At 46.0% G+C, this 17,314-nt stretch overlaps 1 protein-coding gene across 1 annotated transcript in view; it reads left to right on the plus strand.

Moving 5' to 3' along the window:
* The window catches only part of wap (DDB1 and CUL4 associated factor wap), a 32,555-nt gene extending 16,064 nt beyond the window's left edge, over window positions 1-16,491 (plus strand). The window contains exons 6-7 of the mRNA XM_084576295.1: window positions 799-916; window positions 13,677-16,491. Of these exons, the coding sequence (XP_084432421.1) occupies window positions 799-916; window positions 13,677-13,849 (291 nt within the window). The 3' untranslated portion in view covers window positions 13,850-16,491. The remainder of the gene's footprint in view (window positions 1-798; window positions 917-13,676) is intronic.
* Window positions 16,492-17,314: the final 823 nt, after the last annotated feature.

Consider the following 17,314-nt stretch of genomic DNA (forward strand, 5'->3'; position numbering starts at 1 on the left):
CATCATCGTGATCACCAGCTAGACTATACCCACTGCAGGCCTGTCACATATTCTTCCAGTTAAACCGGTTGCTGTGCCAGCCACATCCACCTCACACCCTTTCAAACTTCCTAATCTTATCCACTCATCTAACCTTCAGTCACTCCCTGCTACGCTTGCCTTGTCTTTGAATCTACTCTGTTACTCTAGTGACTGTCGGTTATTTTGTCTTCACCAATGCACGTTGCTTTATCCCTCTGCTATATCATCACCTGTCTGCTAAGCAGTGGTACGGTTATACAGTTGGCGTCCGCACTTATGTTCCTGGAACCTGTGTTTCCCCAACAGGTACATTTTGATGAGCGAGTCCCGTCAAAGCTCCCATAAAAATCTACGCACTACAGACGTGGACAGTTGCGTTGCAGCTGTGGCAGCTTTCCGGCATGCCATGTTGCGTGTGTCCTTTTGCGATACAGTTAAACCTCAATGTAACGAACTTCAGTGTAACAGAATTTTCGATGTAATGAAGTATACTTCAGTTTCTATAACTTTGCTCCCATAGAACACTGTGCATTTTCAGCCCCTGTATAACAAAATAGTTCTGGCGCACTTTCAACGCAACGAAATTTCATTGGTGGCTCATGGTGCGCAGGAGGAATTTAATAAAAGTATACTGCGAAGTTTAATGGCTGAAAAGGGAACACTGCTGCGGCGCAGCTACAGGCCATAGTGCGGATGTACACGGCTGGCAGTTACGATGACGTTTCTTCTTTTTTATGGTCACAAGCAGATTGCAAGAGTGGTGTGTGCCTTGTCCAGGTGATAATCCTGGACGTGCGGGTGCCGTGCACGCCCGTTGCCCGGCTCAACAATCACAGGGCGTGCGTCAACGGCATCGCCTGGGCACCCCACTCGTCCTGCCACATCTGCACGGCTGGTGAGTTGGCCGTTGCGCTGATTTCTCCAGACCGCGATCAGCTGCATGGCGGTTGTTGTGTTTGGGGAGGGTTTGTTCAGTCGAATAACCACGGGAATATTCCCTGTTTGTGGGCAATACGGCAGAACCTCATTGATATGTTCCCACTTCTTACAGTTTGATTTTTATTCTCGATGTCATAGGCAACAAAAAATCTACCATAGAATGAAACCATTTCTCTCCCGGTTAATACATTCCCAGATAATGCGATTTCCTGGTTATGTGTTCAAAATTTTGACAATTGGTGATTGTGTAATGCATTTGGAAATCAACTGCACACATGCTAGCAAACAAGCGAGCCAAACCTGTGTGCGCATGACATGAAATTCTGGAAAATGGCAGAATGTACCTACAGTGCCTAGGTGCAAAGAGGCAATGCATCATTGAACGTCAGTGTGCCAACATGTAAGAAATCTGTTTCCGCACAGACACGACATGGCTTTTTGGCTGTGCCTTAACGTCATGGGGGTCAAGCATCTGAAAACAACTATGCGCTAACACAAGAGCTGGCAGGGTAGGGAGATCGAAGCACGAAGACCAGGAACATGGCAAAATTCGGTCATCGAGATGGCATCTCCACAGTGCAGTGGTGTAAGGGGGCAAAGCATCCTGAAACAGCGAGAAATTTGTCTTTGCTCGCCTTGTCTTGCTGTCATTGGAGAGTATTTGTTGTGTAATTGCCACCACATCAAGGACAAGGCAAATGTGGAGGGAATTCTGCGAGCCCTTTGAAAGCAGCTATTCACACTTTATGGCAGAAAATACTAGTTGGCATTTTTATGAAGTGTCTCCGCTCCTTTTCAGCCATTAAATGTTTCAATAATGGCTGGTTTGGATGATGCATTTTCTTTGATGGTATGATTGGTTTGGATGATGCAGTGTGAGCAGCGCAGGAGTAGAAGTGCTGCTTCATTTGCTCCATTCTGCTCCACCCTGCTCCAATACCACTCCAAACTGGCTGTCACGGTGTTGTACTACCAAAGTTAGCTGAACATGGGAGTGTGACGGCAGTGCATCGGCAGATGCATACTCCATCTTGCATGGGGCTTAATACAGTTGAACCCCGCAATAACGAAATTGCCGGGGGCGAGAAAATTTTTCGTTCTTGCGAGAATTTCGTTATCGCGAAAACGGGACTGTACAGATGAATAAGTACGAACCTGAACCTGCGGAAGCGCAACTTTATTTAAAAAAGTCTGTAATTGATGTTTGCCTCTTCTTGCTTTGCAGCAGCGTCAAAACTCTGCTCTCGCAACTGAGCAGGCTTTCCATTGTAATATCGTCATCGTGAGCACCGATGAACGAACGTAAGGTGTCGAGAGCATCGAGCACATCCCGCGGACTTGCCTCCTTTTTCTCGAGCTGATCGTCGTCGCCTTCGTCGTCACTCTCCTCAGTTATGCTGCACACATTCTTGATGATGGTGTCATCTGTCAATTCCTCATGGACAATTACATTTTCATCCACAAAGAGGAAGTCGTCCAACGCCTCCGGCACAGTCTCGTCGACACCGCGCAGCTCCTGCCATGCGCTAACCAGTGCGGCCCTTTCTTCTGACAGCTGCGACCCTGGCGATGCGGCGGGTGCGAGCTGCTCAGTAGCAAACCCCGCGTACTGGAACGAGTTTTGAACAATAGTTGCTCTTGTTGCCGTCCACGCCGCGGCCACCATTTCCAGGGCCATGAACAGATCAACTTCCAACGGGCGCTTCATCTCAATGTTCAAGAGCAGCCGTTGAAGAAGCCTCCCTCGGTACGCGCACTTAACACTTCGTATCACACCTTGGTCCAAGGGCTGAATCACGGAGGTACAGTTCGGGGGAAAAAATATCAGGCGGATGTTGGTCAAAGCTTTGTCATCAACGTGATGTGCACTGCAATTATACAAGAACAGGCACACAAACCATCCTGCCTTTCGCATATCTCCATCAAAGGCGGCCAGCCAACTCCCAAAGATGGCGCGGGTCATCCAGGATTTATGGTTGGCTGTGTATTGCACGGGCAGCCTGCGACCCCCTTTAAAGCAACGCGGCTTTTTACTGCGGCCGATGACGAGGAGCGGACGCTTATCGGAGCCGTCCATGTTGGAACACAACAAAATCGTGATGCGTTTTTTGCTTTGCTTTCCACCATGGCATCGCTGCCCTTTTAGTTCCAATGTTTTTGATGGCAGCATTTCATAGAACAGGCCAGTTTCATCGGCGTTGTAAATGTCGCAGGGCTTGTATTCGGCTTCGATGCCTTCGTACGTCTTTCGCATCCAAGTTGATGCCGATTCCGCATCGACGCTTGCAGATTCACCCGAAAGCACTTTAGCAACAATATTATGCCTTGCCTTGAAACGGCTCAGCCAACCGGCACTCGCCTTGAAATTGTCGTGCCCTAATAGGCAAGCGAAGCCGAGGGCTTTCTGCTGCACTAAGGCCCCGGACAGCGGCACCTTGTTGGCTCTCTGTTCTAAAAACCAGGCATACACAGCCTTGTCGACATCTTCAAAAGACGCTGTTGTAACCGTCTTGTGCTGCGCACGTGCTCCATTCTTCAGGGCAGCCAAGATGCTGTCTTTGCACTTCAGTATGGTAGACAGCGAACTGCACGGAATTCCAAACTCTTCCGCAATATCCATCTTCTTCCTTCCTTTGGAAGCTTGTGCGATGAGTTCAGCCTTCTCCTGAAGCGTCAAGAACTTCCGCTTTTTGGTCGGAGGAGGCATCTTGTCAGCACGTCGGTACGGCAACGTCGGCTCGCCAGACAAAGAAACAGTGAATGCGTGGCCTGCTGGCATGGAGAAAACAACAAACATTCATGATGGCGATACGATGATGGTAATGGTGGCGCTGCCCTCTGGCGCGGCAAAGCCACAAGTTAAACATAAGAGAATAAAAAATTTAAAGAAACAAAAACCATTGCCCGTCATCACGCTGTACAGAAAAATTTTGGCAACAAAAAAATAACTCATCACGGACATGCCCATTTGAACTGGTTGCCAACAAATCATAGCCCGCCAAATTAGTGTTTTTGTTTTTCAAACGACAAGCGCGCAGTCATCATCATCAGCAACTTGTAAACAAGCATGGCCGCGTGCGTAAATGTGCTTGTTGGTAGCGTGGAAGCGCCAAAAATGTTAAAACTGGTGTACTAAAACGCATTCCAGTGATTTAATTTCCTGCAATGGCTTACGCACGAAAAAAATGTGTGGACTGCTACTTGAGAAACCTTCGTTGTTGCGGGATTGAAGTCTGAAAGCGTTTCGTTGTTGAGAGAGATGAAATGCATTGAATCTTATGAACGTTGGCCGGGGCCACTAAACTATTTCGTTTCATCGAGAAATTCGTACTTGCGGTTTTCGTTATTGCGGGGTTCAACTGTACGAACAAAATTTTTGAAAGCCGGGAAAGCGTGGAGTATAATAAATATTTGTCCGCAAATAACTTTAGTATCAGCCACAATTTATTGGAGGGAACTAATTGCGAAAAAAAATCCACTGTGCATGTGGCATATAGCACCTTCTCCCAGCATTTTGAACCACCGATGAAGAGAGAAGCGAGAGCAGCAAGCAAAGCAAATAGCACAAACTAGTGTGAGCCGTTAGGAAACTTGTCCAACTGCAAAAGCTGCATGAGTTATTGTAATGTTTTCGCCATGAAAACAACCAGATACTTCCCCATCGAGCCTGTCTGTCAGTGACAAGCATGTCAGGCCTACGGCAGACAAAATCATAATTGAAGTGTAATGGACATGTCTAAGGTGTCAATCACTAGGAAAGCCTCCCAAGTGTGTTGGATAGCCATACAGGGCCTATCGCCAAAATTAAGCTCCGGCATTGCTCAAGCAAACTCGCCGTATTTACCGTATTTACTCGCATAATGCTCGCACTTCTTTTTGCGGAAAATTGATGGTAAGTTGGGGGGTGCGATAAATATGCAGGGGAAATTTTAAGCAAATATTTTGAAGTGCTAAATGCAAATATATATAGGTGTGAAGCAGGATTCTTAGGTCAGCTATTGTAAATACTTCATAACAGTACTTTCAAGCAGAACTTACCCTGTTATAAAAGTACAGGGTCACCAGAACCACGAATTGCTAAAGCACTTTATTTACCGCACGCAGCCTCATCATCACTCCCCGCATTCCGTGGTATTATGCTCACAGCTCTCAATCAGAGACTTGATCCGAGTCCATATCGACACTGCAATCGCTGTCTCCAGTAGCGCACTATACAGAACTCGTTGATGCCGAAGGGCCTGCTAGCAGCGTGCTTTCTATGCTGTAGCCCGTACTCAAAAGCTTTCAGCTTAAAAGCAACTGTATAATTTGCTTACCGCCCCACTGCGATGCGGCATCAAGAACACGGTAGACGGTAGAACAAAGCAAGTAACACGGACGGAACGAAGGAACAATGACAAAGAGACGCGGAGACACCTCACAAAATGGTGACTATGAGCATCATGGAGGTAAACAAACAAAAACATAACGAGCATAACTGATGATGATGATATGCCCGAGTACGCTATCGCCGCCTGGTAGTGCGTGCACACAACGAGGGAAGCTAGATTCAGTAGCGCTCCAAAGATGGCGCTTGTTACTACTAGCAGACGACTCTCATGGTGGTGATATTGTTGGTGCGATGATTATGCGAGGGAAAAAAAATTTTGATTTTTTATGCCCAATGTTAAGGGTGCGAGTATTACGCGAGTGCGAGCATTATGCGAGTAAATACGGCATTGGCAGGAGGCAGTGAAGTAAAAAAGCTGAAGGATGCAAAGGTTACCCCTCAGTGCCATCTGTCTTTACTGAACCCACTACTGACTATCGGTCAGGAATTTATCAGCACAGGTATAGGATCAATAAAGATATGCACAAGATAGAGAGCGGAAATGTCGTGCCCCTTAATCTGAACTCTAAATTAGTGGCGCTGCACGAGGGCATCAAAGCGGTCGACTTGACATTCAAATCTATCAAGTCAAAATAGGCAAACAGTTTAGGTCAAGCTGTGCTAGTCTGTTCCAAGTTATTGCTCAAGTCAGCCTGTGTTATATTATACATGTTTACATGCTTTGGCCGTTTGCCTTGTCGGAGATGAGTGCGAAGTTGGAAAAGCATCTCACTTGTATAAAAAGGAATGCTCGAGCCTGCTTCCACCCCTGGTCGCCATCGGCGTAATTGATGGACAACTATAAGATGTCCCCCTAGCCACTTCGTTTTAGGAATTTACGAGCTAGCTTCATTTTAACACCAGAGATATCAGTGATTAAAAATGGCGCTCCGCCTCTTCCCCCCCCTACCCCCCCCCCCCCCAACTCAGTGATCCTCAAAGACTGTATGAAACTTGTACATTGCAAAAAAAAGAAAATGGCAGTCTTCCTGGAATAGTGAAGTGAATAACAAATTACACTTAGTAAAGCCCATTTTGGGAGAATGGATGTCGTGCCGGCATCAGGAACGTTTCATAGAAGTAATACTATGCCGCCTTTGCATTGAACACACACACCTGACACACAATTTTCTGCTGACAAAAAAACAACAAAAAGCCTCAATGCGAAAAATGTGGAAAACAACTATTAGCCACGTTTTATTCTCATGCACAGGTCTCTAAACACTAAGAAAAAAAAATATTTTACCTCATTTTACAAACAACACATTCCTTTTCACCCAAACCTGATTTTAGGCAAAAGGGAAGCAGATTTCTTGCACAAACTGTAGTATAAAGCAAGGGTGCATCAGTAAACAAGTTAAAACCTCATGCTTTCCACATCATTGCGTTAGCAGCTTATGTGCTAGAAAAACCTACGCAACCCGCTTCCTAAAAGGAGACTTTCTAAACAAACTTTAGTTTAAACACACCCGTTTTCCCCCTTTTATCACAAAACAAATTAACCTTGCTCTTGGCGCATGATAGCCTTAGTTGCTTCCGCACCAAAAAACCCAACACAACAACAACTCAATGTTCCATGACACCAGAAAAAAATAAAAGCGATGAAAACAGCTGGGCGCTGGGACATCAATATGTTATGTTCGATTCATAGACTTCCAGTTGCCGCCCCAGTTTTCCCTAGCGTGAATTTTCTCCCTCACCGCCCACACATTCATCAATGTCTTTCAGGTCTCATCTGTGCTTGCATAGCTTTCAACTTTATCTGATGTTGTCTCAAAGGAAAACGTTGGAGAATTTAATTTTAAGGTAAAGGTCAATGACTCCAACCAAGTTCTTTAACAGAAAATCATGACGTTTCGGAGCCAACTCGGCTCCTTCATCATGGTGTGACTCCGAGGCACAGCTTGTCTTTTTAAGGCCTTGTGTCAACGATTTCCAGGTCAGTGGCCGTAGTCTATGAATGTATGAAGAGGGAAGGGTGTCCAAAGAGCGATTAACATTCCCCGGTATTCGCTGAATATGCCACGACTCAAGTAAAAGCCTCCTCCTGCGTGTATTAGCTTCAGTATCCAGTGTAATCGTTCTGTCAAAGTCAATTTTATGGTCGCATGTCTCGCAGTGTTCGGCCACCGCGCTGCATTGACTGTGCATTTGTTAGACGTCCGCTCTGTGCTGTTTCATTCTTCCTGCGAAGTTTCTCGTTTCACCTATATATGAGGCTGGGCCCGCCCAAGGACGCTCACCTTAAAGAAAAGACCCAAGGCGTGGTATACAGAATACCCTGCTCTGTCTGCCCAGCCGACACTACGAAGCGCTGGTCTGACCCGGTGCGCCGAGCAATGCTGCAAGTGGCCCGGAACAGTCGTCAGTGCTGCTTGTGGAGAGCAAAATAAGCCGATTGACGACAGTCGCTGTACACACGTTTTATCGAGCTTATTTTATTATATGATAGGCTTCCTATAAGGTGGTGATGGAAAACAAACTTTTATTACAGCGTTGAGCAGGGTGTCTAGCAACCGGCAAAACCGGTAATTGTCAGAGAAATTTTATGCACCGGGAAATGTCAGGGAAACCGTAAAAAATTTTGCTAAGTCAGGGAAAATGACGCGATATATTCTGCAGTGCATTTTTATTTTAAGCTAGCGCACAGCAAGTATGTTATTCAGGCATTTCTTTTTTTTTTTTTTTTCTTTTTTGTGCTGAGCGCGTGGTTGCACCGCAAGGCGATGCGCGATATAACTGACAGCGCATTTCTGAGCTGCAACAATTGAAGAACCAATATGCACATGAGTTGGTACTCAATAAAATATTTGGAAGTGCTACGTTGGAGTAGTACGCAACAAAAAGCAGTGGCCAGCGCGAAAGCGATCGGCGAGCTGAGCTACAGCTGAGGTCCGTTGTGGCACTCCACTGTTTGACTGCTCACGTCTTCACGATCTCGCCGCAGGCTCTACACTTCGCATGCGCGATAAAATTGCTTAACACGTTCATGTCCACATTCACGAACTCGGTACCGGCATCGCATTCCGCGCTAACGTCGAGGTGAAACTCGCATTGGGTCGTGGACTTTCCCGACAGAACGGACTTTGTGCCGACCTTTCAGTGCGCCGGCTCAGTGTAGAGTAGTACGCGGCGGCGGCTTCAACTCAAAGTATGCCGTGATCTGGGATGCAATCTGCGCTGTAACTTGAACCCGTGGTGTTGTCGTTGAACAGCGTGGTTGATGTCCCCTACACATCTAACAAGTCTGGCACCGGCTGTAACTCAACTGTCCCGATAGCACGCTTGTGATCGACGTCTTCTGGTTTCTGTTCCTCGCCCGTTTCTTATGGCTTCCAAAGGCTCGCTGTGTGTACGGTTACAATGTACTGTTTTCCGGCATCTCGGTCGCAAGGAAAAACTGCACAAAGCAGTGCATCCAGAAACATGAGCGCAATGGAGACGCGCATGAAGCGGTGGCTATGGCGGCGAATGCAAAACAGCAAGAAAAAAAAACGCTAAAATGGCGAGAATTGGGCCTAGTTGGTTATTCATATTGGTTTCACCGCGCTAACACATTGAACGACAGAAAAGACAAACACCACGGAGCGCGAACTAACAACTGGTTTTAATGGATGAAACGGAAGTCATTTTATACACAAAACGTGGTCGTCATCAAGCAAACATAAGCAACGAGGAAACATTAGGAAACAATCATCGCAGGTAACAAAGGCATACGGCTAGACACACTCATCGTGATAATCTAAGCAAATCAACTTCTTTCGCAGACAACGACAGTGATACGTTGCTGATACACATATCGGCCCCGGCGGATTTTATTTCAAACGCTTCTGTGATCTCTCTTTCGGTTTTATTATCAGAATGCGAAATAACAGCGGTTTTTTCAAATTGAGGCTTGCATTTGCAGTGCTGGCAATGCGTAGCCAGCTTCCCTGGATGCGCGTTTGATTTGCAATTGTTAGCATGCTCGTTTAGCCTTTTGTTTATGCACCGACCCGTTTGGCTGACATACTTCAATCCGCATGCGAGGGGGATGGAATAAACCACGCCTGTATCGCATTCGACGTGTTTCCTTTCATGGTTGGTGGTGCAACGTAGTTTGGGTGTTTCATCGAGTCTGTTTATTTTTGCGCACAACCCCGATAGCTTTTTGGGTGCCGTGAACACCACAGGAACTTCGTGCCTGCCTGCAATCTTTTTTAGACCGTGCGATACTCCGTGTACATACGGGATGACAATCAGACGCGTGATCTTTTTGGAACCTTCAGGGTCATTTTTTTCCTTATTTTTTGCGGTCAATGTTTTTAGGATTTTTTTCTGAAATCGAGGCCAGGAGAATATCAAGGTACCCGCTATCTTTTAACCTTGCAACCTGTTGGATAATTCCTTGCTCTACCTTATGCACGCATGACTTCCTGATGCTCTGAATTATACAGGTATTGGCAATGGACTGTTTGATTAATTTTGGGTGTGCGGAATCATACCTTAAAATCGCCTTCTCTCCTTTTGTCTTGTAAAGCCAACACGTGTACTCTAGGCCCTTATGAATTTCGAGGTCCAGAAACCTAATTACCGATTGTTCCAGCAGTTCAAACGAGAATTTCAGTCCCTTGAATGCCGTTTCAAACAAATTAATAACCAGGGGAGAGAAGGCGATTTTAAGGTTTGATTCCGCACACTCAAAATTAACCAAACGGTCCATCGCTAATACATGTATAATTCAGAGCATCAGGAAGTCATGCGTGCATAAGGTAGAGCAAGGAATTATCCAACAGGTTGCAAGGTTAAAAGATAGCGGGTACCCTGATATTCTCCTGGCCTCGATTTCAGAAAAAAATCCTAAAAACATTGACCGCAAAAAATAAGGAAAAAAATGACCCTGAAGGTTCCAAAAAGATCACGCGTCCGATTGTCATCCCGTATGTACACGGAGTATCGCACGGTCTAAAAAAGATTGCAGGCAGGCACGAAGTTCCTGTGGTGTTCACGGCACCCAAAAAGCTATCGGGGTTGTGCGCAAAAATAAACAGACTCGATGAAACACCCAAACTACGTTGCACCACCAACCATGAGAGGAAACATGTCGAATGCGATACAGGCGTGGTTTATTCCATCCCCCTCTCATGCGGATTGAAGTATGTCGGCTAAACGAGCATGCTAACAATTGCAAATCAATCGTGCATCCAGGGAAGCTGGCTACGCATTGCCAGCACTGCAAATGTAAGCCTCAATTTGAAAAAACCGCTGTTATTTCGCATTCTGATAATGAAAGCGAAAGAGAGATCACAGAAGCGTTTGAAATAAAATCCGTCGGGGCCGATATGTGTATCAGCAACGTATCACTGTCGTTGTCTGCGAAAGAAGTTGATTTGCTTAGATTATCGCGATGAGTGTGTCTAGCCGTATGCCTTTGTTACCTGCGATGATTGTTTCCTAATGTTTCCTCGTTGCTTATGTTTGCTTGATGACGACCACGTTTTGTGTATAAAATGACTTCCGTTTCATCCATTAAAACCAGTTGTTAGTTCGCGCTCCGTGGTGTTTGTCTTTTCTGTCGTTCAATGTGTTAGCGCGGTGAAACCAATATAAAAAAAACAACGCTGTGATCACGCCAGCCAATGGGAGATGCGGAATGGCACGCTTCAAAATCGCACAGCGTTGGAGCTAATCAGAGACCATAAATGGTGTTCGGGGAACCAGCGCGTGCAGCCAGTCCAGTTGAGCGAAGCCATTTTGAGGTAGCGCAAATTGCACACAAAGAGAGCAGTTTAAACCAAGCCTAAGATGGCGGCGATTGGTCGGATGCAATGCACGCGGGAATTTCGAACACAATATCTCTTTTTGGGGGCACTTTGTGGATGCCGTGACGTTTTGAAAGCCGATTTTATCGCATTTCTTGACTGAACTCAGCGCTAATAACTTGAGTGCAGGTGCTCGAAAGGATAAACATTCTGAAAATTAGTTTTTCTCAAAATCGATTTTTGGCCATTTTTGAAGACTCACATCCTCTATGGCTGTTATATTAAAGAATTTTCGCTAAGAACCCGTTACGAGAAGCACTCTTCCCTTCGAGACTGGCTGTGACCTAGGATGCCTCGTATCGAGGCATATACACCCAAATTTTGACCAATCAAAACCGCCTTTTTTTTTATACGTGGGGCCCATAGGAAATATCGCAACTGGTAGTCCTCTATGGCTGTTATATTAAAGAATTTTCGCTAAGAACCCGCTACGAGAAGCACTCTTCCCTTCGAGACTGGCTGTGACCTAGGATGCCTCGTATCGAGGCATATACACCCAAATTTTGACCAATCAAAACCGCCTTTTTTTTTTATACGTGGGGCCCATAGGAAATATCGCAACTGGTAGTATCAAAGAGCTCTGTTGAGGCTGGCATCAGTGCACATTTAATTTTCAGCAAACTTACGACTTTTTTACCCGCCATTAACACTAATAACATCCTTTCATTATTGTCAACTGCAGAATATGAATAATAAATTGCTTTTTGTTGGGAATTATTTAGCTATGCTCATTATTATCAGCAGCTACAAGTTTTTGAGCCTCTTCACTCGTCAGGGAATTTGACCTGAAATAATCGGGGAAACCTGCAAAAGTCAGGGATTTTGAAAATAGTGGTTGCTGGAGACCCTGGTTGAGTCTGAGCTGTTTTGAAGTGCCATCCGGCGAAACCACCTAGGCCCAGCGACGACTAGGGCAGGCAGAGAGCAGTGCAATTCGTCGCCTGGTGCACTCGCGTGCGACGCCATCCTCGAAGGCTCCACACTTGTGCAGGCATACTACTGTTGCACGAGTACATAGCAGTGGTCCTGATCATGCGGGGGCCCAGGGATCTGCGAGTCCCAAGCTCCTTTGCTTAAATAAAGTTTTATCCATCCATAACATTTGTTTTTTCTGGTACAAAGCCAAGGAATGCTATACACTGCCTCACTGCTGCGCCGCCGGCCACTCTTGCATCGGCTGCGGTGACTGACCGCAATGCCGTCGGTGGCAGCTTTCGTGAATTTTAATAAATGAATATTGCCATAAGCATAATTTTGGCTACAGTGAGCCGTCGTGCAGTCTGTGTGTTAGAACTGTTAGAAAGCTGCCACGCTGGTATATGTACGGGTTCTTCTTCTCCTTCTGATTTGCCACTAGCTTTTGCTGCTCGACCGGAAGCTATGGGAATCATGCTCATCATTCATCATCATAATTTCTCCAATTGGCCATTGTGTTACACTGCTCAACCAGAACCACTGTGGGACTGTATCGTTGACTGATTGGGTGCATGTTCCTCACTCATGCCAGTGATGACAAAAATGCCAAGTTGTCTGTGGCACAGAGAGCTGTGCTTGTATGTCGCATTCCTAGTATTGCAATTGTTGATGTCAATTTTTTTTTTTCCTCACCTAAATGATCAAGGTCTGTTTGCATAGTTAATCAGTGCGAAGTTTCGTTCCCACCATCGGTGCACTGTTTTAGTGCGTAGCACTACTAGCCGCAATCACGGATTTCGCCGGTGTCTGTCCGAAGCCATGGGTTCACTGTTGCAGGGGGGATTCCGAAGGGGCGGCCAAGTTTATTTATGATGGTCGCGCAGGCGGTCGCACTTCAGAAGTGATGTAGGAACACATGAAAACGGGTGACGCCAGCGGTTTGGTCCGTTCCGATTCTCGGAAAAGTCGTGCTTCGACCGTGCCGCGAAGTAGGCAAGCCAGAGCAGTTAAAAAGCACAGCGTAAGAGCAGTGGTTGTGGGTTCAGCGCTAACTGCTGTCTCTCGGTTTGAGGGGAAAGAGCGTGGAAGCCATAAATAGTGGCGAAACACGGGCTGGGGAGGATGCACGGCCGAGGGAGCTGCTGTCGGTGTCTTCTTGGGAAGGCGCCTGGACATACGTTCCTTTGAAACCGCCGGCCGCGCGCAACTGACCAAGGGCAACGATCGGAATGTTTGGGCCTTAGGCTTGTGAGCTGTTTGTTTTAGAAGCGCAACCGTCGGCGCTGTTTGTCTTTGTGACTGCTGGCCATCTCTTGCGTGAGCTTAGGGAAGATATTGGAGAGAGTGTAAATCAAAGATGTGTGTGGTAGGGCATGAAAGGTACAATGGTGATAAGCGGTTCTACGCATCTACTTCGTATTTGATTAACTATTCAAATCGGCCATATTTTTTTTTCCTTCTACTTTGCATTTAATTGTTTTTCACCCTTAAATCATTACAGTGCTAATTCAGGTCAACAGCAGCTACAATAAAATAAATATATATATCCTGCACTTTTTTTGCCTCGCCGACTGTTGGCTTCATTCAAACACCCAAGATGACACTCATGCTTTTATGCTTGCCTTTTCCAGCGGACGACCACCAGGCCCTCATCTGGGACATCCAGCAAATGCCCCGGGCCATCGAGGACCCCATCCTGGCTTACACGGCCGAGGGAGAGATCAACCAGATCCAGTGGGCATCCACGCAGCCAGACTGGATCGCTATATGCTACAACAGCTGCCTCGAAATCCTCCGCGTTTGACGCTAAGTGTGTGCTGTGCGTACACGGCCGCCTTTCACCCATTGACATAGTCATCTGACAGACCGATGCGCCATGACTTAACCATTCAGTCCTAATGGCAAAGATGCAGAAATTCCGTAGGTGAGATCAGGCCCCCCCTTTTGTGGCAGCGGCAGCGTCTATGGAATTCGGTGAAGTCCTGCGGGACTGGACACTACTGGGCGAAATTCCAAATGTGGCGTCAGCTTTGGTGGTTTGTCAAGCCCTGGTGACTGTCATCAAAGCTGCACATAAGACTGTGACCTTCTGAGTTGATGGCTGTGATGCCGTTACGCATCTTCTTCAATACCAGGAAGAGTTGTAGGGAAGGTGCACAGAGGCATTGGTGTCTGGTTGATCGGGCTGCACAGCAACACACAGAGAGGACGGCACTTCATTTTTTTTCATGAGTATCGGGGTGCTTAATATCTCCCCCTGCCCTTTCCACCTTTTTTTAACTTTGCCTTATAAGTAGCTTAATCGCAGCCAGTCTTTTCAGTGTGTGAAGACCGTAGTGAACGCCAGATTGCGTGGGTCCTCTCTGAGCTACCCGTGTTGCCGTGATCCTTTTATTATGGTTTCTATGCTCTATGTGCTTTGATGTTCCATTATCACTATTGTCTTGCCTGACCCACTGTGTGACCCACTGAGATGTGTGGCACTTGTTTCATTGTGTGTACGGCAGGGTCACATTTCTCAGTTTACGCAGCTTTTCACTTATAACAGAAATTGGTTTGTGATTATTTCTCTTACTTTTTAGATTTTTAGCTTTTACCACTCCGGTAACCTGTATAGTCTTATATACTGTGTCAAGACATGTTTCATGTGCATTATACTGAATATGCTTACAGCGGAGGAAATGGTTATCAAAAAAGGACTTGCTATGTGCATGAAAATAATGTTTATTAGGACCATACCTTGGATGGCTTGTGGTAATTTTTGGTTGCAATGTAAGTCTGAATGCACTGTCATCAAGGAATGGTAGTTTGGAAGCAGTTGATGTTGATGTTTTGTGTTAAGAATGCATACAGTTACACTACTATCAGTGAACCCAGCTTAGACATCTCTTCACTTCAAGACCCATATTATTATTGTGTAATTTCAATAGTTCATGCAGTTCAATAGTTCCCATTCTGTTGTCTCCTTTACATCTGTTGGTAATAGTTAAAAAAAGGTCTGTAGTCATCACCAGCCTTCTGTGTTGTACAAATAACTGCAGTTTGACGTTAGTGAACCCGCAATAAAATTTTAACCTGAAGGCATTGTCACTTTTGTTGACACTTCATACCTGTTCTAGCCATTGGTTTTGCAGTTTTGAACATTGGCTTGTATATGTGCTTCATCGCAGTTGGACACTGCATCAGTCGGCAGAAAGTATTCTACTATGAGCACGACAGCTTCGTCTGTGAGGCAGAATATTCACCTCTGGGACTTGCTTTATAGTGTCATGCATTTAACCAAGGATAGGTTCTAGGGTGTCGTGAAGGTTACTGGAATCACATTATTGGTCAAGGGTTACAGTGCACCAGTTCAGTAATTGCTGCTTTTGATCAGTTTTTTGGCACCTGTGAAATGCGAAAGATTGTCAGTGCTTGCTGGCAAATGTGCTTCGTGCTTATTGCACCTAGCAGTTGTCCATGCATACCACTTTTTCTCACTGTCCGGAGCTACGCAGCCAGCTCAGTAAATCGAGATATGCTGCGACAAGTTTTTCACGGTGCTTGTGTAATCTCATTCTCTTCTTCGGAGTGCAGTAAATGTATTTCACACCATGGTGCACAACCATCAAGATTGGCAAGTGCAAAGAGTACTTTGACCGTCGAGCCTAAACATTAGTGGCTTGAGACTCTACATATTGTGGTGCAGAATCAATGGCACGCCTCGAAGCATTCAGTTTCCTAGCTGCAAGGAAATTAGAGCCGAGCTGAAAGCGAGCAAGATGTACAGGCTAGGTTTGGGATTAGTGTACACAGTTAGTGATGGCGGCTGAGTGCAAAAATTCTTCGACCTGAAGGCTAAAGCCAAGGCAGTCGATCACCTAATGTGGTAGTATTGAGAGATGTGGTAAACAGTTACAACTGTCGTAGCAAGCATCAAACAAAGAGAAATGCACTGGTAGACAGGACAGAACATTGATGTCCTATCGTTTATTGACTGCGGTGTACATCCCAAAATGTTTTGCTGGTGTTCAGTGAACATTGGTGCCTGGTCTCTCTACGTTGTTCTTCAGTGTTGTGCCACATTGATCTGCGCTGCTTTGCGACTTTTTCGTCATATTGGGTACCACAAGGCATGCAGTGTTGTCTTTCTGTCTTTCGACCGTGTGGTGAGCTTGGCCAGAGTAAAAGAACGCCGAGCTGGACTTTTTCTCTAGCTGTTTCTTAAAGTCTGTGCAGTGAATCACCTCATTTGCAAACTGCGATGCAATGAATCGCCAATTATTGGCCTGTGCAAGACAACCTGAAACACGAAGCCGGCTACAGCTGCTTTCGTGTCCCTGTTCATTTTTTATATGGCATCATTTTCGGGAAGCTACTCGGGGCTGTGATTATCCATTGTGCATGTGGTCAGTGGAAACACATTCATAATGTAGAAATAAAGAACCTGTGTGTTAAGAAATAGAATCTCACAGCTTCCTGATAGTGCTTTGTTTCCTGTGCATTTTATTCTTATCATGCTGCTTGTAAACTTCACACTTTCACAAACTTCACACTTGTAAACTTCACGCTATAAGGAGAAGAGTGTCTGAGTCGACTTATAATTGTTTTGCAAATAGCAGACGAGCCACAACGGTGCTCCTCAATTTAGTTTCTCATACCCAGTTGTCTCCCAAAAACTGTCTCTTTGACACTGTTTTTGCTGCTATCTACCCAAGGCAACAAGAGATCAAGGTGTTGCAGTGATTCTTTTATTGTCATGAACAGCAGGTTTGTACGAATGGGAGGACAATACCAGAGAGGTGAGGCCTAGCAAAGATGCTGACCTGCGCCTAATGTAGCAGTAGCATATACGACATGTGCAGGTATCAAGTTTCCTGGACCACTTGGATCGGATATGTAGCTTGCGGTGCATTAGGTGCAAGGAAACCTTATTCGCTTATGGCTGTGTTTCGGCCACGTGCATTTCAGCTGTACGTGTAACTTTTTCGCTGCTGCTATGCAAAGATGGTTTGGTTTGGTTTGTGGGGTTTAACGTCCCAAAGCGGCTTAGACTATGAGAGACGCTGTAGTTGAGGACTCCGGAAATTTCGATCACCTGGGTTTCTTTAACGTGCACTGACATTGCACAGCACACGGGCGCCTTGCTTTTCGCCTCCATCGAAAAGCGGCCGCCGAGGCCGGGATTCCATCCTGCATTCTTGGGCGCAGCAGTCGAGCGCCGTAACCACTGCGCCACCCTCGCGGGGCTATGCAAAGAGACTGCGCAACTGGCATGTTTCCCATGAGG

Source organism: Amblyomma maculatum, chromosome 8 (genome assembly GCF_055883805.1).
Source record: "Amblyomma maculatum isolate TAMU_Amacu chromosome 8, ASM5588380v1, whole genome shotgun sequence".
Lineage (NCBI taxonomy): Eukaryota > Metazoa > Arthropoda > Arachnida > Ixodida > Ixodidae > Amblyomma > Amblyomma maculatum.